The 27,099-nt window shown below is 38.6% G+C and overlaps 1 protein-coding gene across 7 annotated transcripts in view; it reads right to left on the bottom strand.

The window, feature by feature from the left end:
* Positions 1 to 27,099, bottom strand: part of LOC131504040 (myomegalin-like) — a 49,394-nt gene that overhangs the window by 11,508 nt on the left and 10,787 nt on the right. For 6 of the 7 annotated variants that reach the window (XM_058715980.1, XM_058715974.1, XM_058715975.1 and 3 more), the window contains exon 2: positions 9,618 to 9,835. In XM_058715980.1, coding sequence (XP_058571963.1) covers positions 9,618 to 9,835 — 218 coding nt within the window. The remainder of the gene's footprint in view (positions 1 to 9,617; positions 9,836 to 27,099) is intronic. The other variant, XM_058715977.1, reaches the window with a different exon arrangement.

Here is a 27,099-nt window from a genome sequence, read left to right as displayed (position 1 = left end):
TTCCTGAGGAGGTGAAATTTTCCTGAAGCCCAGAGTCACTGGTTTAGAACATTAATCCAGGCATTGGAAAGAGTCAGGATGGGGATCAGGACAGGTCACCTCCAGGAAGCATCAAACTCTATTTGAACCTTCTAAATGATGCTATACTTTATTCACATTTCTGACCAACATTTCTCATATCATTAGGCAGATGCTGGTTCCTAGACTAAGAGCTCTTTCAGAGCCTGGAGTATTTTGGTCATCTTATGGACACAGCCGAACACAAAGGAGACTCTCAGTAAACATTTTTCCAATTCTGGAAAAGAGAAGTTCTTACAAACCTCCACTCATCTCTCACTGTGTTCCTGTCCTAAATGCCCTCTCAGGGATCGTATGCATTTTCCACTGATGCAAAAAACCCTTGCCCCTAAGAAAGATCCTGTCCTCACTTGGGGAGCTCTGTGAAATATAAATGCCCTCAGACTTGCAGAATATTGTCAGTCCTGGGTCCCTAACCTTTCCTAGTTAGCTTCTCTACTCTATGAACTAAGATTAATACTCAAGAACCTCTTCCTTGGAAAACAAACGTGAGGAAGCCTTTACTGAAATTAAATGGGCATTACCGAATCTTCCTTCATTGGGACTTCCTCACTATACTAAACCTTTTACGTTGTTTGTTCAAGAATGTAACAATCAGTTTTGGGAGCCCTTACTCAAGAAATGAAGGAAAAAATAGACCTATAGCCTATTATAGCTTACAATTGCATCCAAAGGCCAGGGCATACCCAAATTGTTTAAAGGGCGTAGCTGCATTTGCTAAAATTATGGAATTCTCCTTGAAACTTGTTCAGGAAATGAAATAAATCTATAGGTTCCTTATGCTGTAGAAAGTTTGCCAAACACTGAGCATATATACCATTTCTCAGCTAGTAGACAACATCTTGTGAGATCCTCCTCCTGTCTCCTGAGTGTTCTTTCCTGCGTCTCCTCAAATCTTGCTACCTTCCTACCCTTATCAAACAAAGGAGAGACTCATAACTGTTGAATTGGTCTCCTCAAATCAAACTCCTAGATTAGATTTACAAGAAAGGCTATTGGCCTGTCTGGATTTAGTACTCTATGCCAAAAACTCTGAAGGAAAATATCAAGACAAATATGCTGTCACTACACAACATGAATTACTAGAAAGAGGAGCCCTTCCTTTATTTAATTCAGCCCTACCTGCAGAGTTGTTTGGCTCTCACTGGAGCCTGTGAATTGACAAAAGAAAAAACTGCAAATATTTACACCAATAGCAGGTATATCTTCAGAGTAGTTCATCACTGTGGTATGCTCTGGAAACAAAAACTTTTTTTTTTCCTCCCAAGTAGTTTCTACACCCAGTGTGGGGCTCACACTCACAACCCTGAGATCAAGAGTCACGTGTTCCACCGACTGAGCCAGACAGGTGCCCCCCAAAACAAATGGCTGACTTTCATGCTAAGGTTCCTACTCAAGAGATTCCTAAGGTACCAGAACTTTATTTTTTTTTTTTTATTTTTTTATTTTTTTTAAATGTTTTTTATTTATTTTTGGGACAGAGAGAGACAGAGCATGAACGGGGGAGGGGCAGAGAGAGAGGGAGACACAGAATCGGAAACAGGCTCCAGGCTCCGAGCCATCAGCCCAGAGCCTGACGCGGGGCTCGAACTCACGGACCGCGAGATCGTGACCTGGCTGAAGTCGGACGCTTAACCGACTGCGCCACCCAGGCGCCCCAAGGTACCAGAACTTTAAATAAACGCCATAAAATGGCCAAGGGACAGATACTAAACCTTTTGGTAAAGCCATTCTCCTGAATTTCCATAACCTATATACTCCACTGTAGATCCACATCAGATTACTTAAGACAACTGTGTAATAGACAAAAAATGGTATCTGATGCTGAAAACCAAAAGTGGCACCAAGAAGGATACAGATTTATCATAAAAAGAGGATTTGGGGAGGGTACACATGACTGGCTGGTGCCTCCTGAATCCCTCCATCACCACTCTTGCAAGTGCTTCATGTGACTACCCACCATGGAATTGACCAAATGTCTTGAATTCTGAAAAAATATTAGTGGGGTGATTGTTCTAAATTCGCACGATGGGTTTATATTCAATGATTAACCTGTCAATCATATAACCTGGGAGAAACCATTTAACCTAATTCCAGGGGCTGCTCCCCCACTGTCTGGACCATTTGAACATTTTCATTTGATACTTTTTCAAAATTCTCCTTCTGTGGGCTATCACTATGTACTTGTAATGGTATATCTATTTTCTAGATGGGTAGAAGGATTCCCATGTTGGCAAGCTGATGATCACCACAGTCGCAAGGAATTATTAGAAAATCCTTTTCCACTGTGGGGAATCTCAGACGAAATTTCAAGTGATAAAGGACTCAGTTTACCTGGATAGGTTATAAAACAACTAAACAAGGTTATTCAAACGTTATGACACTATCATTGTCTCTATCACCCTCAGTCTTTAGGGAAGGTTCAATGTACCAATGATATCCTAAGAGTAAAACTGGCAAAATTGACTGAAACCACAGGAACACCTTAGCCTAAAGTGTTACCCTTAGGCCTTATGACCGTGAGATCAACACCTTTTGGGAAACATAAATTAACACCTTATGAATCCATGCCTTTAATGACAAAGCCCCATGCACATCCTGCCCTTGTAAATTCTAATATGACTTTAAAGTACTGATGCAATATTCAAAAACTTATATTCAACAGGTCAGGAAGTTTTTAGAGACCTTCTGTGCCTGGTGAAAACTTTATACTTCATACACTGGAACCTGGAGACTGGGTATTCTGAAACAGATATAAATGAAAAACAACACTTGAACCTCTATGAAAAGGGCTCTACCAGGTTCTGTTTTTTCATACACTAGTTAAATTACAGGGTATTAAACCTTGGGTCCATGTCTCTCAATCCAAGAGAAACCCCCTCCCCCTCAACTCTTGGACTTGTCAACCTACAGCTAACTTAACATTAAGGATTTCCAGGAAAAAAAAATTTCCCTTGAAGCAGACAAGGCAAAGAACACAGAACAAGATTCTGTTAGATCTCCTATCTTTTTCCAGGACTCATTTTTATAACAATTACTGTGATATTACTGCTTTACAAACTAATACAGAACATTCACACCCATGTTCCTTTTTCTGTTAGGGATTTTCTCTACCCACTAAGGCCTACCATTCAATGCATACCTTTCTTTACTAATCAAAATGATTGTTGGTTATGTAGACACTTAAATGCTCAGGAAGACTCTCAGTGTTAGAACCAGCTCCTATACATGCTTGAATGACCGGAAAATGGCTTTACAAAAAGGTTTGGTATCCATGCCTTGGCCATTCAATTAATACTTACAGCCAGTTAATCTGGTACTGGGAGGAACTTTGGAAGCCAAAGGATGGCCCATAATCATTGCAAACTTCATTGTTGGCAATCTGTCTATGCACAGCAAGCCTTCATGGTACTGGATGTAATTTAGGGCATGCTCTAGACTCACTCTATAATCACACACTTTGGTTTGACTCAGACAATGGAGATTAGACTTCCATACACAACAGTACAGATTTTAAAACAGATAATGACCGTGATATTTTTGTCATGCTATTAGGAAAATTACTGAATCCAAACCTAGCTTATTCTGCAAAACAAGCGAAAATTACCTTGGGCCATTTCTTGCACATGCCTCTGAAAATCACAGATGAAATTCAAGCTGTTCCCCCAAATTGGCATGAGGTGGTCACTTTTAACCAATCCTCAATCATTAGGAAAACTCTAATGATGTAACCAATCATTGGAAATAATAAATAACCTATGCATTCTCACTAGATAAGGTGTCTTATAACAATATACCTTTGAGCCTCATTCCACTGTTGGTTTGAGAGCTCCCAGTGGCAAACTACTTTTATGTGCACAAAAAACTCTAACTAATATTTTAGTGATTTAGTGGTTTCAATCTTGCTATTTCTAGATTTTTGACATTCAATTCCCTCTAACTTTCTCATTTATACCAACTTTGGCTACCCAGGTCCCCTCATCACCTCTCATTACTCTCTTTTTCTAACCAAGAAGATGCTCCTCCTATCTGTTCTTTCAGCTCTGAGACCTCAGGATATAATATTGACATAGTGTTCTCTTGCAAAAAACACACACGTGGGGGAGGCCTGGGTGGCTCAGTTGGTTAAGCATCTGACTCTTGGTTTTGGCTCAGGTCATGATCTCACAGTTCATGAGTTCAAGCCCGCATCAGGCTCTGCGCTGACAGCATGGAGCTTGCTTGGGATTCTCTCTCTCCCTCTCTTTATGGCCCTCCTCTCTCTCTCTTTCTCAAAATAAATAAATAAACTTAAAAAAAACCCCATGCACACATACACAGATACAGACGTGCACAAGGGGCTAAGACTTGGTCCTGGTTGCAATTACTAAGTTAATAAACCCTTTAACATCCCAGTTCAAGATGTGGACAATACTAGTGCAGGAAAAGGCCTCATCTTATTTTACAGATGAAGACATTGAGACTCACAAACTGTAAGAAATGTATCTGATATATGTTGATAATATCTCAGTAAAGTTGGAGTGGGGAGAAATACACCTGAGCTTCCATCATTAGTTGGTGGAAGGATCATTATTACAGAGAGTTTGGTTCCAAACTCTCACTCTAGTGTTCTTTATCAGTACCATGCATCCTCTTGCTCTGAGTTTTAGGGGTCTCTGAGATAAACAAGGCTATTCCACTTTTAAGGCAAGGCCTTTTTTCTGGAATACACTTATTATTCTGGATTCTATAGGTTTATTATTTATTCCCATCCAGTTTCTCAATAATAAATAATACTTATTACAATGACAATTAAAATTTATTTAGGTAATTTTTTTTTTAAATTTTTTTTTTTTATTTATTTTTGGGACAGACAGAGACAGAGCATGAACGGGGGAGGGGCAGAGAGAGGGAGACACAGAATTGGAAACAGGCTCCAGGCTCCGAGCCATCAGCCCAGAGCCTGACGCGGGGCTCGAACTCACGGACCGCGAGATCGTGACCTGGTTGAAGTCGGACGCTTAACCGACTGCGCCACCCAGGCGCCCCCTATTTAGGTAATTTTTTAAAAATATGGTTATTTGAAAAGATCAGTAAACTCAATGAGCCTCTAGGCAGGCTAGAGAAAAGGAAAAAGAGAGAGAAGATCACAAATTACTAACACCAGAAATAAAAGAGTGGATCACTCTAGAGCTGATGCACACTGAAAGGATAATTAAGAAATGCTATGAACAACTCTATGGCCACAAATTTGATAACCTAGATGAAATGGTCCAATTCCTTGAAAAGCACAATCTGCCAAAGTTCACATAAGAATAAATAAACAATATGAATAGACCTATGTATATTAGACACACTGAATCAATAATTAATAACCTTCCAAAACAGAAAGCACTGGGCCCAGATGAGCTCACAGTGAATTCTACCAAACATGTAAGGAAACAATTATACCAATTCTCTACAGGCTTTCTATAGGAGATAGAACCAGAGGAGATATTTTCTAACTCATTGTATGAGGTTAACATTACCTTATTATCAAAACCAGACAATGACATTATAAGAAAAAAAAACAAAACACCTTACAGAACAATATCTCTCATGAACACCGGTACAAAAATCTCCAGCAAAACATTAGTAAATTGAATACAACAATGTATTTGATGAATTATGTAACACACCAAGTGAGATGTATTCCAGATGGAGAGCTGACTTCAACATCTGAAAATCAATTGCTGTAATTCAGGCTAATGAAGAAAAATCATATGATCATATTAATAGATGCAGAAAAAACATTTGATAAAATACAACACCCATTCATGATGAAATGAGAAAAAAAACTTTTGGCAAACTAAGAATAGAAGGAAAAATTTCCTCAGCTTGATAAAGAATATTTACAAAAAACAAACAGCCAGCATCATACTTAGTGGTAAGAAAGTAGAAGCTTTTCCACTCGGATCAGAAATAAAGTTAGGGGTCCCCTCTCACCACTCCTTTTAAACATCATATTGGAAGTCCTAGATAATGCAATGAAACAAACAAACAAAAGCAAATAAAAGGTTTACAGATTGGAAAGGAAGAAATAAAACTGTCTTTGTTTGCAAGTGACACAATTGTCTATGTAGAAAATCTGAAAGGATTGACAAAAAAAACTCTTGGAACTAGAAAGTGATTAAAGTCAGGTTGCAGAATACAAGGTTAATATACAAAAATCAGTTGCTTTCCTATATACCAGCAACTAACAAGTGGAGTTTGAAATTGAAAACAATACCATTTACCTTAGCACCCCCAAATGACATACTTTTGTAAAACTCTAACAGAATATGTACAAGATCTATCTATATAAGGAAAATAACAAAGCTCTGATAAAAGGAAATCAAACAAGCACTAAATGAATGGAAAGATATTCCATGTTTATGGATAGGAAGACTCAACATTGTCAAGATGTCAGTTCCTCCCAACTTCATCCAAAGATTCAAATTGAAATCCCAGCAAGTTATTCTGTGGCTATTGACAAACCAATTCTAAGATTTACATGGAGAGGCAAAAGAAGCAGAACAGCCAACATAATATTGAAGAACAAAGTCAGAGGACTGACACCACGACTGCAAGACTTATGATCAAGGTACAAGTCATCCAGAAAGTGTGACATTGGTGAAAGAATAAACAAATCAGTGAAACAAAACAGCCCAGAAACAGACCCACAAAAATACAGTTGACTGATCTTTGACAAAGGAACAAAGGCAGAACAATGAAGAAAAGATAATCCTTCAACAAATGGTGCTAGACAATTGGACACCTACATGCAAAAAATTGAACCTAGACAGAACTTTACATTAATTAGCTCAAAATACATATAGGTCTAAATGTAAAACACAAAATATAAACCTCCTAGAAGATAACAGAGCAGAAAGTCTAACTGATCTTGAGTTTGGTGATGACTCTTTAGACACAAATATCAAAAGGCACAATCCATAAAATAAATAATTAATAATCTGGACTTGATTATAATTTAAAACTTTCACTCTGCAAAATGCATGGTCAAGAGAATAAGAAGACAAATCACAGACATGGATAAAATATTTGCAAACGACCTATCTGATAAAGGACTGTTGTCAAAATTATACAAAGAACTCCCCAAACTCAACAACAAGAAAATGAACAATCCAATCAAATAATGGGCAAAAGACCCGAACAGACATCAAAGAAGATATGCAGATGGCAAATAAGTAAAAGAAAAATCCTCAGCATCTTATGTCATTATGGAATTGCAAATTAAAATAACAATGAGACACTACTACATGTTAGAATGGTAAAAATCTCGAGCATTGGTAACACCAAATACTAGTGAGGATGTGGAGCAGCAGATCCTCTCACTCACTGGTGACTGAGTATGCTACAGCCACTTTGGAAGATGGTTTTGTGGTTTCTTACAAAACTAAACATACCATTACCATATGATCCAGAAACTGTATCCTCACTATTTACTCAAATGAGTTGAAAACTTATGTCCACATAAAAATCTGCACACAATGCTTATAGCAGCTTTATTCATAATTGCCAAAACTTGGAAGCAACCAAGATATTTATCTTTTAGTAGGTGAATTTATAAATAAACTGGCACATCCAGAAAAAAATGTAGTATTATTAACACTAATGAGAAAGGAGCAATCAAACTATGAAAAGACATGAAGGAACCAAAATTTGTATATTATTAAATGAAAGAAGCCAATCTGAAAAAGCTACATAGTGTATACTTGCAACCCTATGACATTCTGGAAAAGGCAAAACTATGGAAACAGTAAAAAGATCAGTGGCTGCCAGGGATTAGGAAGGAGGAAGGAATGAATAGGCAGAGCACAGAGTATTTTTAGGGCAATGAACAGTCATTCTATAGGTTTCTATAATGGTGAATACACATCATTATACTTTTGTCAAAACCCGAAGAAGGTACACCACCAAGAATGAACCCTAATGTAAACTACTACGACTCTCAGTGATAATGATGTGTCAATGTAGGTTCATGGATTGTAACAAATATACTACTTTGGTGCAGGATGTTGATAGTGGGGGTGGAGGCTATGCATGTGCAGGGACGGGGTATATATGGAAATTCTTTGTACTTTCCACTCAGTTTTGCTCTGAACTTAAAACTGCTCTAAAAATAAAGACTTTATGAAAATAATCATGAGAATATGATTTTTTAAATGTATTTCACAAAGTAGGTATAGGCTTTGTGAATTAAGAGTCCAAGATTTTAATATTATTTCTGCAAAAAAGGCTATTGTGCAACTTTGATCAAGCAACCATATCTTTGGGCCTGAATGTTCTCAGGTCTGAAATGAGGAAATGAGACTAAGTGACTCTAAGGTTATTTTAGCTCTAACATTCTTCTCTGGGTCAGGAAAATTTATTTATTTATTTATTTATTTTTTTTTTTTAAATTTTTTTAACGTTTATTTATTTTTGAGACAGAGAGAGACAGAGCATGAACGGGGGAGGGTCAGAGAGAGGGAGACACAGAATCTGAAACAGGCTCCAGGCTCTGAGCCGTCAGCCCAGAGCCCGACGTGGGGCTCGAACTCACGGACCGTGAGATCGTGACCTGACCCGAAGTCGGCCGCTTAACCGACTGAGCCACCCAGGCGCCCCTAGGTCAGGAAAATTTAAGTGGTACATATTGACAGTACCCAGTGGAGCATGAAGCTGAATTTTATCACCTTTAAAGCTGTGCTCCAACCACTAAGCAAGTTAGTTATGATGTAGTATGTCAGTAACTGGTGTTCACAGGTAAATGTATAATGCATTAACTCCATATCATTTTAATGCCTTTGAAAAGCTATAAACATTCAGCCATTAAAAACGCTGACAAGTCAAGCCAACCAGCCATTATTTGACAATTCTGTAAGCTTATTTTAAGAATTGAACTTATCGGGGCGCCTGGGTGGCTCAGTCGGTTAAGCGGCCGACTTCGGCTCAGGTCATGATCTCATGGTCAGTGAGTTCAAGCCCTGCGTCGGGCTCTGTGCTGACAGCTCGGAGCCTGGAGCCTGTTTCAGATTCCGTGTCTCCCTCTCGCTGACCCTCCCCTGTTCATGCTCTGTCTCTCTCTGTCTCAAAAAATAAATAAAACGTTAAAAAAAATTAAAAAAAAAAAAAAAAAAAAGAATTGAACTTATCAAAATTGCCAGACCAGAAACCAGGGACAATCTGATTGTCCTGAAATCTCCTGACGGAACAGGAGATTCTTAGGTGTCCCTGTCAATGCAGAAAAGAGATGTTACTCACATGACTGGAAGAATTCCATGCAATCCCAAACATCCTTGAAGGTGATATATTTGGTGAATACATGCATTGTTATTTAGAATAAAACCAAATTTCTCTGAATAATATAAAGTAATTGATACTAAAAGCCGTATAGGCTTTTCTGTAAAGACTTTTCAGGAGGGTCTTAAGAGACAGCCCTATAATTAAGCTACAGAGTCTGGATGCAGACCTGAAAGCTGCCGTGAGGGCAATGATTTAATTCTGACAGTGGAGTGTCTAAACAAAGAGTCTCTTACCTGCTGTGGGACACAGCGGAGGACCCTGTCTCCTCTGGCTGAGTCTGCTGCTCACCCACTCTCCTCTCAGCAGGTCCCTTCTCTAGGGGCTGCTGCATTCCAGCTTTCAGTTGCAGCATTTTCTCATGAAGAATCCTCTTACTGCCTCCTTTAAAAGGAAAGATGGAAGAGAAATGTGTCTGGGTCTCCACAATGGCCAGGCTTTCTTCCAAAGCTGCCTAGAGTAATCAAAACAAAATGATAGTTTATAGAGCTGGATCATTAAAGAGGATCCCATAGGAGCACAGAGGAAGGGAGTGGGGAACCTGCCAGGAGGTAAATAACGAAACCTATGATGTGCTCCTGTGAAGAGTTCCCGCTCAGCCATGAGGACCTTGGTGACCATGGGTTGGAGGAAAGATACAGCAAGTAGGGGGAGATGGTGCCATGAGGGAGAAGAGCAGGACCCAGAGGTATTTTAGAAAAGCAAACAAACCTGGGGCACCTGGGTGGCTCAGTTGTTTGAGCATCTGACTTCAGCTCAGGTCATGATCTCATAGCTCCTGAGTTCGAGCCCCACGTCAGGCTCTGTGCTGGCACCTTGGAGCCTGGAGTTGCTTCAGATTCTGTGTCTCTCTCTTTCTCTGCCCCTAACCCACTCGCATTCTGTCTCTGTCTCTCTCCAAAATAAATAAACATTAAAAAAAAATTTTTTTTTAAAGCAAACCAACCAACAAGCAAATAATGAAACAAATGAAATCAAATGGGCTTTTTAAAAAAAAATTTTTTTTTTTTTTACATTTTATTTATTTTTGAGAAACAGAGTGAGACAAAGCGTGAGCAGGGGAGGGGCAGAGAGGGAAGGAGACACAGAATCTGAAGCAGGTTCCAGGCTCTGAGCAAGCAGTCAGCACAGAGCCCGACGCGGGGCTTGAACCCACAAACTGTGAGATCATGACCTGAGCCGAAGTCGGACGCTCAACCAACTGAGCCACCCAGGTGCCCCAAATGGGCTTTAAACTGGAGTAAGAGTTGAGTATTTTTGATTCTTACAGTTGAGATAAAGTTTCCTGGGAGTGTTCCTTTAGAAATCAGAAGGCCTTTTTGTCACCCACAAGTTTTGAGAGTTATGAAGGCAGAAACAAAGTTTGAAATGCCAGAGCTCAAATCTAGTCACTGGGACATCAACAATAGTGCCATGGGAAGGACTCTCGGTTCCCGGTCTCAAATTGTAATCAGAGAATTAGAATGTGTTGGTAGCCACAGAACCTGAGAAAGCCCTGTCTTCTAAAGGCCTGCCATACTCAACACAAAACTGCTTGTTTCTCCCTGGATGTCTCTATCAATGGAGACCACCTCTCTCACCAACCAGTTTTACTATCTGGGTACTCTTTTACTGATACTACCAATTTTTTTTGAAGTAATCTCTACACCCAACATGGAGCTCAAACTCACAACTCCAAGATCAAGGGTAGTACGCTCCACCAACTGAGCCAGTCAGGCACCCCAGCCAATCAATTTATAAAGAAAAATCTAAGCATGTTTTCTTTGTTCAATCTTGCTTTTGCACAGAAAACCTCAAACAACAATCTTTTTTTCAACACCCTTATTTTCTTGAAGATAGTTTCAATAAAAACAATTCTGTGGCTCTTCATGCATGAATTTTTAAAAGCCTCTAGTGATTTTTACTGTTCCTCTTTGGGAACTGTCGAAATTTTACCCCTTAGATCCTTTCAAGGGAATAGTGACCAAAAACTAAGTATAACTAATAAATTTAGAATAATGATGTCTTACTTTTTAACCCCATAAAAATTAATATATCTTAGTGCAATGTTAAATTTCTTTCACTTGCAGTAGAACATGTGGGGGTTTTATTTAACAGGAAGTAATTAAAAAAGATTTTTTTAATGTTTATTTATTTTTGAGACAGAGAGAGAGAGAGAGACAGAGTGTAAGTAGGGGAGAGACAGAAAAAGGGAGACACAGAATCTGAAGCAGACTCTAGGCCCTGAGCTGTCAGCATGGAGCTGGATGTGGGGCTCAAACTTAGGAACTGTGAGATCATGACCTGAGCCAAAGATGGACACTTAACCAACTGAGCCACCCAGGCACACCTAACAGGAAGTAATTTTAAACTTCCAAACTCCCAACTTCACTAAACTTATAGATGACTGTTTTTGCATTGCTTTAAAAAAATCTCTATAAACATTATACTCTGCTATGTCTGTTTTTCATTCTGGCTCTGTAAGTTACTTTCCACTTCGTCAAAGTCCTCAAAACACTTTATCTCCTTGAATATGGACACTTAATGTGGTGTTCATTTATAAATCTAATAGAATTATTTGTTCTTTCACTCATCTTTGACAGTTGCCTGGGATGCCCAAAAGCCATTGAAAATGGTCTGTGGCAGAGCCCAGTAAAATCTAGCTGATGGAATGGAGGGAATGGGTGGCAAGTGCAAGCAACAGTTTGGTCACCGCAGCTGAGACTGTCAAGAGAATCACAAATATAAAAGGTCACCTGACCTTGTTTTCCACTTCCTTCCGAGGCCTCCATTATTCTTTCTTTTCTTTTCTTTTCTTTTCCTTTTTTTCCTTTTTTCTTTCTTTCTCTCTTTTCTTTCTTTCTTTCCTTCTTTCTTTCTTTCCTTCTTTCCTTCCTTCCTTCCTTCTTTTCTTTTCTCTTTCTTTTCTTTCTCTTTCTTTCTTTTCTTTCCTTCTTTCTTTCCTTCTTTCTTTCCTTTCTTTCTTTCTTTCTTTCTTTCTTTCTTTCTTTCTTTCTTTCTTTCTTTCTTTCTTTTTCTTTCTTTTCGGCCTCCGTTTCAATGGTGTGTTGGTAAGTGTTTAATGACAAGTACTCCAAGGGATAAAATCCTGATTTGTAGCATTTGGCTATGTCTGTGGAGTAAATACTATCACCATGGCCAATTTTAAGCTACCAATAAAACATCACTGAATATAGAGTTGGGATATGATATAGTATTTATATATGATATAATCTTTCCACCATATAAATATGATAGATATACGACTTCATATCATAACTATTAGGATAGTTACTATTTTTAAAAAACCCAGAATAACAAAATAACAAGTGTTGTCAAGAATGTGGAGAAATTATGTGGCGCCTGGGTGGCTTGGTCGGTTAAGCGTCCGACTTCAGCTCAGGTCATGATCTCACGGTCCGTGAGTTCAAGCCCCGCGTCGGGCTCTGTGCTGACAGCTCAGAGCCTGGAGCCTGTTTCAGATTCTGTGTCTCCCTCTCTCTCTGCCCCTCCCCTGTTCATGCTCTGTCTCTCTCTGTCTCAAAAATAAATAAACGTTAAAAAAAAAAAATTAAAAAAAAAAAAAAGAATGTGGAGAAATTAGAACACTTGTGCACTTTGGGGAATGTAAAAAGGTGCAGCCCCTCTGGAAAACTGTATGGCAGTTCCTCAAAAAATTAAAAATAAAATTACCATATAATCCAGAAATTCTACTTCTGGGTGTATACCCAAAAGAACTGAAAGGAGATATTTGTATGCCCATGTTCACAGCAACATCATTTACTGAAACCAAAAGGTGGAAACAACCCAAGTGTCTATCAACAGAGGACTGGATAAACAAAATGTGGTATATACATACAATTGAATATCATTCAGCTTTAAAAAGGAAGAAAATTCTAACACATGTTACAACATGGAGGAACCCTGAAGACAATATGCTAAGTGATATAAGCCAGTCATGAAAGGATAAATGCCATATGATCCCACTTACATGGGGATGTAGAATATTCAAATTCATAGAGACAGAATTTATTTTTATTTTTTGAAATTAAAATTTTTTATTTATTGAAATTAAAAATAGAACTACCCAGCAATACAACTATGACCCAGCAATTGCACTACTAGGTATTTATCCAAGGGATACAAGTGTGATGTTTCAAAGGGACACATGCACCCCCATGTTTATAGCAGCACTATCAACAATAGCCAAAGTATGGAAAGAGCCCAAATGTCCATCGATGGATGAGTGGATAAAGATGTGGTATATATATACAATGGAGTATTACTCAACAATCAAAAAGAATGAAATCTTGCCATTGGCAACTACGTGGATGGAACTAGAGGAGATTAAGCGAAATTAGTCAGTCAGAGAAAGACAAATACATGACTTCACTTGTATGAGGACTTTAAGAGACAAAACAGATGAACATAAGGGAAGGAAAGCAAAAATAATATAAACACAGGGAGGGGGACAAAACATAAGAGACTCTTAAATATGGAGAACAAACAGAGGGTTACTGGAGGAGGTATGGGAGGGGGGATGGGCTAAATGGGTAAGGGGCATTAAGGAATCTACTCTTGAAATCATTGTCACACTATATTCTAACTAACTTGGATGTAAATTTAAAAATTAAATTAAATTAAAAAAAAGAATGTTGTTTATTCGGCTGGGCAGGGGGAAATGGGGAGTCATTGTTTACTAGCGACAGAATTTAGGTTTGCTAAATGAGGAAAAAAGTTCTATGGATGGATGGTGGTGATGGTAGCATAATAGTGTGAACACACTTAATGCCACTGAACTGTACACTTAAAAATGATGAAGATGGTAAGTTTTTTTAAGATGGCAAATTTTATGTTAAATTTAAAAAATTAATTTCATTAATTTAGTTAAAAAATATAATACACATAAAGAACCCCAAGAGCATAGATAATAGTAAAATGTTGTGAAATAATTAGGAAGTGATGTGTTCTGGATATTTATTACTTTGTTTTTGTTATAATTTATTTAATTGTAAGTTCAAACACTTTATTATTATTTTTTTTAATGTTTATTTATATTTGAGAGAGAGACAGAGTGCAAGTGGGGGAGGGGCAGAGAGAGGGAGACACAGAATCTGAAGCAAGCTCCAGGCTCTGAGCTGTCAGCACAGAGCCTGATGTGGGGCTCAAAACTACAAACTGCAAGATCATGACCTGAGCTGAAGTTGCACACTTAACCAACTGAGCCACCCAGGTGTCCCTATACTTTAATTTTTAATGATGACAAAATCCTGTGAATTTAACAGCTACCTTGAGAGCTGGTGCTTGTTGGCTGCACCATACTACTGACAGATTCCCATCGAGGGTTTAAAAGCCTAATACTTGGGTTGCCTTGGTTACTGTTTCTATGGCTCTGCTGTCAGGCTTAGATAGGCTGGTAGTAAAACCTGTTGGTGTGACCATGGCCATCTCTACACATCCTTCAAAGGATTTGGAAGAATATGAAGAAAGGTCGTCTGGAAAAACTAATTTTGAAAGTTGTTATTGTTGCCCAATCCTCCCCCAACTCCTTGTAGACTGTGTAATGATACTGCTGTATGGTGTTAGTTGGACTGTAAACTAGCACAACCACTTTGGAAAGCTTTTGGGGAGTTCATAAAGTTAAACATACACTTAACCCTATGATCCAGCAATAATAGTACTCCTATTTATTTCCCAAGAGAAATTAATGTATACATCCAAAAAGATTCCAGAAAATGATTATTGCAGTATTATTCATACTAGGCAAAAACTAAAAACAACCCAAATGTCTACCAACAGGGGAACTGATAAACTTAAAAAAAAATTTTTTTTAGTGTTTTATTCATTTTTTTGAGAGTGAGAGAGAGACAGAGCACTAGCAGGGAAGGGGCAGAGACAGTGGAAGCACACAGAACCCAAAGCAGGCCCCAGGTTCTGAGCTGTCAGCACAGAGCCCAAAGTAGGGCTTGAACTCACAAAGTATGAGATCGTGACCTGAGCTTAACTGACTGAGCCACCCAGGCACCCCAGAACCGATAAACTTTTATATTCTCTGGATCACTACTCAGCAATACAAATGACCAAATGACAAATGCTCACAATAACATGGATAACATGGAAACAGTATGTTCAGCAAAAGATGCTTCTGCAAAAAGATGTTTTTAAATATCTAAAACATAGCTATTTTATGTTACCCATGTATGATTCCAGTTACAAGAAGTCCCAGAAAAGGCAGAACAGACAAAACTAAGTTGTAGTCATAGGAATCAGAAGAGTTGTAGCTTCTCTGGGATATTTTGATTGGAAGCTTACATGAGGGAAAGTTCTTGAGCTAATGTTCTATAAAGTTTGGTCTGGCTAATGGTTACAAGGGTGTATACATTTGTCGAGATTCATTAAACTGTACACTTTATATATGTGCGTTGTTTGTAAATTGTATCACAATAACATATTGTTAGCATAAAAACAAGATTATGTATATTTTTTAAACTGTTGGAATTACATAAAAATAATTGTTCAGCGTTTAGTTTCACTCTGATACACATTATTTTACTTTTATGTGTTCTGTAAAATCTAAATGAAAGACTCTAATATAAATTAGAACTTCTGTACTTTCTAAACTATGCTAGTGTTAGAGCAGGCAGTTAAGTTAGGCTCTGACCTGGAAGCCAACAAAGAGGAAGTCATGGTCAGCTAGGCCTGTCGCTGGCGCCACTCCACAAGAAGCCAGATCAAACCAGACAGGCCCCAGATGGTGGGTGCCAGGATAGGAAACCTCTGACCAAATAAGGAAGAAAAGGTGAGAAACTCTGCTTCTAAGAAATCCCTGCCCCAACAATAGTCCATCCCCTAGTTAACAACTGTCAATAAAAAATAGAAACCCAACCCCTCTCCCTCCCTCTTTCTTTAGCTCACCTGCTCTCATATCTCATACCTTGAGAGTGCATTTTTCGCTTTAATAATCGTTACCACTTGTGTTGCACATCTGCTGTGTTGCATGTCTGTTCTTAAATTCTTTCTCGAGACAAGACCAAGAACCTTCAGCGACACCTTTGGGACTGGCTGGGACAGGGCCCCAGGGCCCTGGGTCTCCCCAGTTCAGTGGGCAACACTAGGGCTTTACTAATATTAATTCCATTTACTCTCCTGCCTTTTGAGTTTTTATCATTCATTATATTTCAAAATATGTTCAAATCACACAGTCATTATTTTTGCTTGGGACAGTTATATTTATTTGATTTAATCACATATTTTACATATCCATTGCTTTTCATTCCTTCTTTCATTTTCCATGTTCCCTTGGGATCATTTCTGCCTGAAGAATGATCTTCTGAATTTCCTTTACTGAAGGTATTCTGCTTATTTGGAAAAGCCTTTATTTCACCTTCACTTTGCAAGATATTTCGTCAGGGATTAAATGCAGATTGAAAATTATAGTATTTTAGCCCTTTAATAATGAATATAACATGAGTTGTTTTCTTCCAGATGTTTCTAGATTTTGTTTGCCTTTGATTTTCAGTAGTTTTACAATCACATGCCTGGATACAGTTCTCTTGTCTTTAATTTTGTTTGGAGTTGACAGAATTTCTTGTACATTTGGCTTGATAGTTCATCAGTTATTTTTTAATTGGCCATTACATTTTACAAAATTGATTTCGACCCAATTTCAATCTCCTTTAACGTGAAACTTCAAATACAGATACGTTAGCCCTTTAAAAACATGACTTACACTTTTTAAAAACTCTCCCCTCTGAAGCTCTGAAGTTCCTTTCCTTTTAGCTCTTTATACTTCAACTAGGTATTTTATACTTATTATTTCAATTACTAATATATTTCAACTGGGTCCAAACTGCCGTTAAAACTATGTTACTTTTTTTTTAAGTTTTTATTTATTTATTTTGAGAGACAGAGAGCAGATAAAGGGCAGAGACAGAAGGCGAGAGAGAATCCCAGGCAGGCTCCATACTCTTAGTGAGAAGCTCCATGCAGGGCCTGCTGTGGGGCTCAACTCCACAAACTGGGAGATCATGACCTGAGCCAAAATCAAGAGTTGGACACTTAACCAACTGAGCCACCCAGCTGCCCCAACCATATGTTGCTTTTTAAAATTAGTTATCACATATTTTTGTTCTAGGATTTCCATTTGAGTTTTCAATAGATTCCTAATCTCTAATGTAAGTTTCCATTTTGTCATCTACGTCCTTGAATGCCTAAAACATATATATTTGAGTGTTCCTATCTGGTAAGTCCAATAGCTCAATCATGTTGTGAATCAGTCTCTATTGTTTGCTTTCCTGTCGTCCCCCTCTTGTTCATCTCTTTGTATGTCTGAAAAATGTGAGTGAGTGATGGTCCTGATGTATGAAGAACCATGGAGCCTTTGGATAATGTTACTTTTTGGGAGAGATTATAGAGAGGCAGATCACCTCAATCCATTCCATAATTAAGCTATTTGACAGTTTGCACTGCTTGGAAGTCTCAGCCTATATCTGGTTTTGCCTACATTCCTAGGTGGTAGATCTTTAGGGCTGCCATCTGAGCAGTACCTTCTCTTTGGGGAGACCTGAACCTCAATTCGTATCTATCTCCTTTGCACCATGTACCACTGAAAACTGCTCTTCTTTCAGCGGTACTCTGCTTGCCTTCATAGCTTCTTGCCTGTCTATAGCAGAATTTGCAAATGCCTTGAGGGTGTGAAAATTAGTAACTTGAAACCTGGCTAAGGTGAAGATGGGAGATTTGGTAGAGGGAGCTGTCACAAATTGCCATACCAAAAGGATGAGACAGACCTTGCAAGTGGATATTACTTTACTATTCCAGCAGGAGGAAGAAAGGCTTTCCTCCTCCCCCAGCAGTAGCCCAGCTAATGAGAAACAGTCACAACTCAGCCAATGAAAAGCCACTATACTTTGAATCCCCAGTTTACTCCAATAGATTTTTTGTTTGTAACACCTACCTAACTTCCCCTTTCACTTTATAAAAGACCCTTCTCCTTTGTTGAGTGGACTTGCCTATGGTTTTGCTATAGCTTACCTATTGCAATTCTCTACTGTTCTTGAAAAAACGTGTTTTTTGCTGGTAAAATAACTGGCAGTTTTATTTATTTATTTTTTTTTCAACGTTTTTAATTTATTTTTGGGACAGAGAGAGACACAGCATGAACGGGGGAGGGGCAGAGAGAGAGGGAGACACAGAATCGGAAACAGGCTCCAGGCTCCGAGCCATCAGCCCAGAGCCTGACGCGGGGCTCGAACTCACGGACCGCGAGATCGTGACCTGGCTGAAGTCGGACGCTTAACCGACTGCGCCACCCAGGCGCCCCTGGCAGTTTTATTTTTAAGGTTAACAAGGGCAAACCCTTTCCGATTATCTGGTTCACATCCCAATGCACTCCAGGATCTTGACTCCTCAAGTCTGAATACCTGGACAGCCCCACAAATCTCTCCAGCCCCCTCTATGGCTCCCTTTTCCCCTCCTCATGGATTATTTAAAGTGCTGCTATTTTTTCTGATTCTTAGTAGCTGCCTTCTCCCCAGCTTCTCAGTCTCTGGGTCCTGTGCCAAGAACTGACCAATGCCTGAGGGGAAAAGGCAGAAAATTAGTTTCATTCCAATGAGCTTCTCTCTCTCTCCCTTTCTCTCTCTTGAGCTGGCTCTGTGTGTCCTAGTTGCATTGGTAGCCTTCCAAAGACTTCAAACAATTCCTTTAAACCAGATTTGATCTACTGTTTTCAGTGTCTGTGCTGGTTTACTGCAGATATGCCATCATAACTGAAAGAGGAAATCTACAAATTCCAGGTAAATTAAATTTTCCTACTTTGATTTCTTAAAAGCAACAACAACAAAAGGAATAGGTTACCGGTACATAATTGGGACTTTTCTTATTATACTTTGGGATAAGTCTGACTGGCTATTAAAAGCTCTTGCTAGAAGCAGGTGCAAAAGATTGTCTACCATGAGCTGAACATTCATCACGCCTGTCCAAGGTCCGAGAATTTGATCAAGCTGGATCCATTTACCTGCTGTGCTGTCTCATCAGTTAACTCACCATGGAAATTATCAAGCAACCAGTTTTCCAGGTGTTGGTCACTAATACGGACAAGAAGAGCCCAAGTGAACCATTTAACACTCCTCATTTATTCTGGGGAATGCTGAAAATCAGCAGTGGTGCAGTTAGAAGTGAAAACGGCAGTCTTAGTTACAATGATACTGGCAGTTTTCTCCGAGCAAGCGTCACCGTGTGAGCAGCACGCAGTTCCTCGGTGCTGTACTGAGGATAACTGATATAGTCCCCATAACAACCCCGAGACGGTGTAGGTGTTAACCTACACCTGCTTGCAGGTGAGGACACTCAGGCACTGAAAGGCTGGTCTGACTTTCCAAGGGGCCCAGCCCTGTGACGGGGAGAGCCAGCACTCAGGGCCAGGCAGTTTGCCTCCAGAGCCCTCATGTTTGGCCAGCCTGCCAGCGCACACTAAGAAGCCTTCACCAAGATTTGCCGTCCCCTCCTGGCTCAGCCTCCCTGATGCTGAAAAGAAAGAGAAGGTTAACACTGGCAACTAATGGACGAAATGAAGAAGAGAAAGAACAAAACGATTTAGTCCTCCCCAGAAACAGACTCCATGGCTCTAGGGATGAAGGAATCACATCTCCCAACTGGAAGTATTTAGGGACCTTGATATTTCCTAATGGTCTGAACAGAGAGTTCCCTTGAGGGGCACAAAGGAAAAAGTGACTGTATGGAGGAGACAGCTGAGCCAACTCCCACCTTCCTGACTTAGGGCAAGAAGGAGTGTGCCTGGAGTGACAAGAGGGAGGGAGGATATCCCATAAAAATGAGCCCAAATCATGTTTTTCAAACTTCATGGAATAACACTTTCATATTTGGCCATATCCATGTTCCTTTACCACTGATAACCTAATGTCTTCTTTATATTGAGTCACCTTTTTTTTTTTATTAAGGAAAGATTCTTTTTAAAATTAATTTTGTCACTACCATAGCTGAAATACCAGAATGAATCAATTGTCTTAAGCAGGATGTAACTGAAAAAATAAAGACAAAGGAAACAGAACAGTGTGATTATAGTAAAATAATATTAAAATAGTTAAAAATGCAAGTTAAATAGTAAAAGTAAATTGGCATAAAGTATAATAGGCAATTTAATTCTTGTAGCAGCAATTCAACATCAATGTTATCTCTGTTGTTACAGAGGAGGAAACTGGAATGTAAAAACTCAAAATTTGACTGACAGGCCAGAGCTAGTGGAAGCGGCAAGATGAAACAAACCATCAGATGCCAAAGCCCCCAAATTCATGTCCTCTGAGATTTAAAATGGATGTTGAATTACAGTGTATGACAACATTGAAATGAGTGTTCACAGTTAGGAAGAAGAGAGAACATTTTCCATCAGTCTCTGGTCAGGACCCGAAAGGGGTCTTTTCTGGGGAGGCCGAGGGGTTAGCATTGAAGCAGAGCCCAGGAGCCTCCACAAGCACTCCCTCGAGGAGTGTGCAGAGACAGCCATCAGAGGAGCCTAGAGCCACGCTGGGGTGATCAAATTACTGAATTTTGCAAAGCTAATTTCTCTATTGCACAGATGAGATTGCAGTATAAGAATGGAAGTCACAGAATCAATGTCCTTAGAGGACACAGAAGGATGAAGTTTTGTGGTAGAACCTGAATGGTGATAGAGAGGCCTCAACCTTTAACGGGAGCCAAATGGCTAAGCCCAGAAAAGCTCTGGCTTTGACTCTACATGCTATCTGTCCCCTTCATGCCCCAAGTTATGTCTTGAGAGCAAAAGGGTATCCCGGAGCAAAACAAAAGCAAAATGGATCTCCAAGACCTCTCAGAAGTGAGAGGTGAAGCACAAGGAGGAGAATGCAGACGCAGAGGTTTAGACACAGAATTAAAACAGGTTTATTAACCATACACTGACTGGGAACTGACTTTAAAGACTAAATTGTACCTGTCTTCCAGTGGCTCAGGGGCTGAATTTTCCATGGAAGTGTGTCAATCTTAGAATATGATGTACAGAGATTAATATAAAAACACTTAAATATTAGTAGTAAATAAGGGACTGTGAATCTCACGTTTCCTCAAAAAAGGGAGACCATCATCAAAATGTTGTCAAATAAGTAGAAAGCCAAAAGTATGAGAGCACCCAAAATGTCACAGGGAATACTTTGAACCTACTTTGTGTTCTGGGAGGTTATTAATTGTTGATTCAATTTCCTTAATAGATATATGTCTGTTCAGATTATCTATTTCTCCTTGTGTGAGTTTGGTAGATTGTGTCTTTCAAGGAATTGGTCCAGTTCACCTAAGTGATCACATTTGTAGGCACAGAGTTTTTTATAATATTCCTTTATTACCCTTTTAACATCCATGGGATCAGTACTGATGGCCTCTTTCATTTCATTTTTTAATTTTTAAATGTTTATTTTTTTATTCTTGAGTGAGAGAGAAAAAAACAACACACAAGTGGGGGAGGGGCAGAGAGAGAGGGAGACAAAAGAATCTGAAGCAGGCTCCAGGCTATGAGCTGTCAGCGCAGAGTCCAATGTGGGGGTCCAAACCACTAACCTCAAGATCATGACCTGATCCAAAGTTGGATGCTTAGTTGACTGAGCCACCCAGACTCCCCATATCTTTCATTTCTTATAGTAATAATTTGTACCTTTTCTCTCTCTTTTTTGTTTTTATCAGTTAGTAGCTTGGTTGGAGGTTTATCAATTTTATTGATCTTTTCAAAGAGCCAGCTTTTAGCTTTGTTGCTTTTCTCTGTCTTCCTGTTTTCAATTTCATTGACTTCTGCTCTGATGTTTATTATTTTTCTTTTGCCTACCTACAATTTAATTTGTTCTTTTTCTAGTTTCCTAAGGTGAACCTAATTTGCATCCTAGCCTAGGCTTACCTAGGAGAATAAATTTCAGTAATCAAATGACTTTCCCCTGCTCACCACATCAAAATGCTACCTGGACCATGGTCATGTGGCCATTCTTACTATTATTACTACTACTACAAAACCTTTTTTAAAAAAAAAGGCAGTCTCTCATATTTTATTAAGAACCTAACATGCTAAGGATCTGATCCAAGATTCTGAATTTCACCAGTTTGTAATGTATGAGAATTTCTATTCTGACTTGTTGTTCTTAAACTAGAAACATGTGGTGTATAACTTACCACCGACTTTCGTTCAAATAACAAAACAGCTCAAGTTTTAGATACTTCACAGATTAGCAAAAATGTGCTACCTAGAGTAGATCAGAGTAGTTAAGTAGTTAGTGTTTACTGGCCAGCCATACAAAAGCTGATTTAAGATTTTGAAGTGAGGATTTTTAAAAAGTTCACCTGTTAGCTAAGGTTGACCAGAGTGATTCTTGAGCCTTATTATCCTATTTAGGCCAAGGCTGACTAGAAAACTGGGTATGAAGTGGATTCCATACTTCTTATGATCTCATACTTTTTCTGGTCTTCTTCCACTAATATTCATGTGTTTAAAAGTTGGTATAGAACCATTATCCTGTGGTAATATCCAATTGATGTATCAAAAAGAGCCTGAGGCTCTCATGGTCAAATTGGCTCCATTTGAAACAGAATTTTGACCAAATGGTAGCTCAAAAATTCTGAAAAGGAAAAGATTCAAATCTGGTTTCAAATACAGAGGTTCCAACAGATGGACACTGGCAGAGATAACTTGTCATGTATAGTTTTTAGCTAAATTTTCAATGCTATCCAGAAAACCTCCACATCACTGAAATTGGTTTCCTTCATAACCCAGTGAAATTGCTCCCAGGGCAGATTGCTTAACCTGTCCTTTTAGAGATTCCAGAATATCAGCTTATGAAAAGCGAAAGAAAGAAAAAAAGTAAAAAGAGAGAGATCCATTATTCCCTGATTGTGTTTCTTTTCTCTCCTCTCACCTATTTTGTTTTAATATAATTTTCTGGAGGGAGGCTTTACTTAAAGATCAACAGTTCCCTCTCATATGTAAGGGTGAATTATGTACTGATAATTGTCTTGTTCACTTCAGGTGGGAGTGTAATTTGGCACAACAGCTTTGGAAAATTATTTGGCAGTGTCTACTAAAGGCAACTGCAGATATAAGCATAGAAATGGATATAAATATAGATAGGAAAATAGGCATATATGTATATATTCTGTGAACCAACAATGCCAATTTTAGCTAAATAGCCTAGAACCATGCTGCTAACCTGGTAAACACTAGCTGCATAGAGCTGTTGACCACTATGGCTAGTGCCATATGTTGACATGGTAATATTTTGGATTATATCAAGCTAAATTATATTGTTAAAATCATGGGGCGCCTGGGTGGCGCAGTCGGTTAAGCGTCCGACTTCAGCCAGGTCAAGATCTCGCGGTCCGTGAGTTCGAGCCCCGCGTCAGGCTCTGGGCTGATGGCTCGGAGCCTGGAGCCTGCTTCCGATTCTGTGTCTCCCTCTCTCTCTGCCCCTCCCCCGTTCATGCTCTGTCTCTCTCTGTCCCAAAAATAAATTAAAAACGTTGAAAAAAAAAATTAAAAAAAAAATCATTTCACCTATTTGTTTTTACTTTTTTTTTTTTTAACTTTTTTTTCAACGTTTTTTATTTATTTTTGGACAGAGAGAGACAGAGCATGAACGGGGGAGGGGCAGAGAGAGAGGGAGACACAGAATCGGAAGCAGGCTCCAGGCTCCAGGCTCCGAGCCATCAGCCCAGAGCCTGACGCGGGGCTCGAACTCACGGACCGCGAGATCTTGACCTGGCTGAAGTCGGACGCTTAACCGACTGCGCCACCCAGGCGCCCCTCTTTTTACTTTTTTAATGTGGCTACTAGAAAATGTAAAATTACATTTGTGGCTAGCATTAAACTTCTTTTATATGTATATTTTTTAATTTACATCCAAGTTAGCATATAACGCAACAATGACTTTCAGGGGTAGATTCCTTAGTGCCCCTTACCCAGATTCCTTAGTGCCCCTTACCCGTTTAGCCCATCCCCCCTCCCACAGCCCCTCCAGTAACCCTGTTTGTTCTCCATGTTTAAGAATCTCTTATGTTTTGTCCCCCTCCCTGTTTTTATGTTATTTTTGCTTCCCTTTCCTTGTGTTCATCTGTTCTGTGTCTTAAAGTCCTTATATGAGTGAAGTCATATGATTTTTTTCTTTCTCTGACTAATTTCACTTAGCATAATACCCTCTAGTTCCATCCACGTAGTTGCAAATGGTAGCATTAAATTTCTATGGGACAACACTGCTTTAGAGAGAGGTGTGCATATGTTCACCAAAAGACATGTAAATAATGTTTATAATTGCTTTATTCTAAATGACTCTAATCTGGAAACAACTCAAATGTCCAACAACGGCAGACTAAATATATTGTGATGTAGTTGTATGATGGAACACACACAGCAGTAAAAACTTATGAAAAAAATATGGATGTATGTTAACTAGAATTTAAATTTTTAAAAAATGGATGTATCTATACCATAGTTTACAGTGAACAAGTCAGATTATCCCCGCCCCATGAAAAAGGCCCTGGAGTATTTGCTTTCTGATTGCATTTACATGAAAGCAAAGAATAAGGAAAACTGTGGTGATAGACATTTAAGGAAGGCTAACCCTGTGGAATGTTGCCTGAGAAGAGGCACGAGGAAGCTTTCCACAGTCTGAAAATATAATGTACTTTAGTCTGGGTAGTGGTTTACTCGGGTGGGTTTACTTTAATTAATAAAGTAACTTTTAACTGCACACTTAGTGTACTTTACATTTGTTCTAAGTAAAAATAATTAAAAGGCTGCTTGATTAGCTAAGGTTTGCCAAACTGATACTGAAATTTATTCTCCTAGGTAAGCATAAGTCATTTGATTACTTAAAAAGAATAATGTCAGGGAATCACATAGAAAAAGCACAAAACAGTTGCCTGTGAAAATTGAAAGGAGCCCAGTACTCTCTGAAAATTTAAGAACCGTAAATTTTTTTTTGGTTGAAATACTTAATTTCTCTTATTTTCAATTCATATAAGTTATTATTTCAATTCATATAAGTTATATAAACCATTCTGGGCAGTCCTTCAAATTGCTAGAGACCTAATTTGTCTATATCCTCCAGAAGAAAACAAATTATACCAATTTGTTTTCTTAGAAAGCAGTTTATATTTGTATAATGGAAAAAACTCCTACAACTACTGGGTATTCTAAAAGAACTAACTACAGAAAGCAATAACACTATTTAAAGAAAAAGGGGCAATGATATTTATTAAAAATGCTTATCAGTGAGGAAAATAAAAGGAAATAATTGTTTGCAAGGAAAATAAAAGGAAATAATTGTGTTTGGAGAAGACTCATTGCTGAAAATCTTAGTAATTTTGTGATACCCTTTTCAGTCCAGCAGGACCCTCTCAGAATCTTTTGCATTGTGATCACTGAATTTTACCCACTTTTTAAAAATCCATTGTAAAAGGATTTTCTCTCTCTCTCTTAATAACAGAATGAACTAGTTAACAGTTCTAGAAATTATTAAATCTTGCTTTATATAATTGTCAGAAGCCCTATTTGTTGATTTAATTGTCTAATTGTAATGACATGTCTTTTCCCTCCTTTTTCTAGCCTGATTTAAATAGTTGTGAAATTATTCTACCGTTTAGTAAGTTCAGTATATACTAAGAAAACAGACTAACAGATAACCAGAAATTCAGTTAACTTTCTTTTCTAAGATCTCCATTATGTAGAGGAATTTATTAAAGTTAAGAGTTCTTAGGGGAGAATTACTGTGTATGGAGATAATTCTTGTTATATATAGTATTGACTTTGGGGCCCAAAGAATTTTATCTAGTGTTAGATAAGGTGTGAACAAATTCTCAGCACTGCAGACTCACACACCAGGAAATACCAAAACCCTCAGGACAAATAGCCAATCAAAAAAGACTTGCAGGTTAGATTATCTGTCATTTACTGTCTAACAGAGAGTGGATCCTTGTGAACCACCACCCAACAGAGATCATCTCTGGATGTTTATTTTATAAAAGCAAAACCAAAATTCCACTTTGATACCACTGGCGGGAGAAAATGATTGAAAATGTACAAATGCTAGAGAAAAAGACTTGTCCAAGAATTACATGTAGTAGTATATAAAAGTCATAGAGCTCAATTTCTGCTCCTGAGATTCGACAGAAAAATCAACCTCTAACACAAGGTGACCCGGTCAGGTGCAGGATTCTCCTGGCTACAATGATGTGTCTCAGGTGTGTGAATTTTTGTGGAAATAGGTGCAAAAAACTATTAAGGAAAAATATAGCGGAGGTGATGGTTAATTTTGTATGTCAATTTAGCTAGGCCTCAGCACCTAGATATTTGGCCAAACAATATTCTTGATGTTCCTGTAAAGGTGTTTTCAGATAAGATGAACATGTAAATCAGTAGACTTTGACTAAAGCAGATTGCCCTCCATGTGAGTGGGCTTCATCCAATCAGTTCAAGGCCTCAGTAGAAAAAGACTAATCTTTCTGAAAGAAGAGAAAATTTTGTCTGCAGAAAGCCTTTGGAGCCAAACTGTAGCCTTTTGTGGGTCTCCAGCCTGCCATCCTACTTTGCAAGGGTAAAGCCTCCATAGTCCTGTGATCCAGTTCCTTAAAATGAGTCTCACTTACCTGTCTGTCTATCTATCTGAAGGGCCAAGGATGAATTAGTATGTTGTCTATATTAGTTCTATATTGATTCATTTTATCTGGAGAATCCTG

The sequence above is a fragment of the Neofelis nebulosa genome, chromosome 2, assembly GCF_028018385.1.
Source record: "Neofelis nebulosa isolate mNeoNeb1 chromosome 2, mNeoNeb1.pri, whole genome shotgun sequence".
NCBI classification, from domain to species: Eukaryota; Metazoa; Chordata; class Mammalia; order Carnivora; family Felidae; genus Neofelis; species Neofelis nebulosa.
Note: the sequence above shows the minus strand (reverse complement) of the source record. Positions and strands in the feature narration are given on the sequence as shown.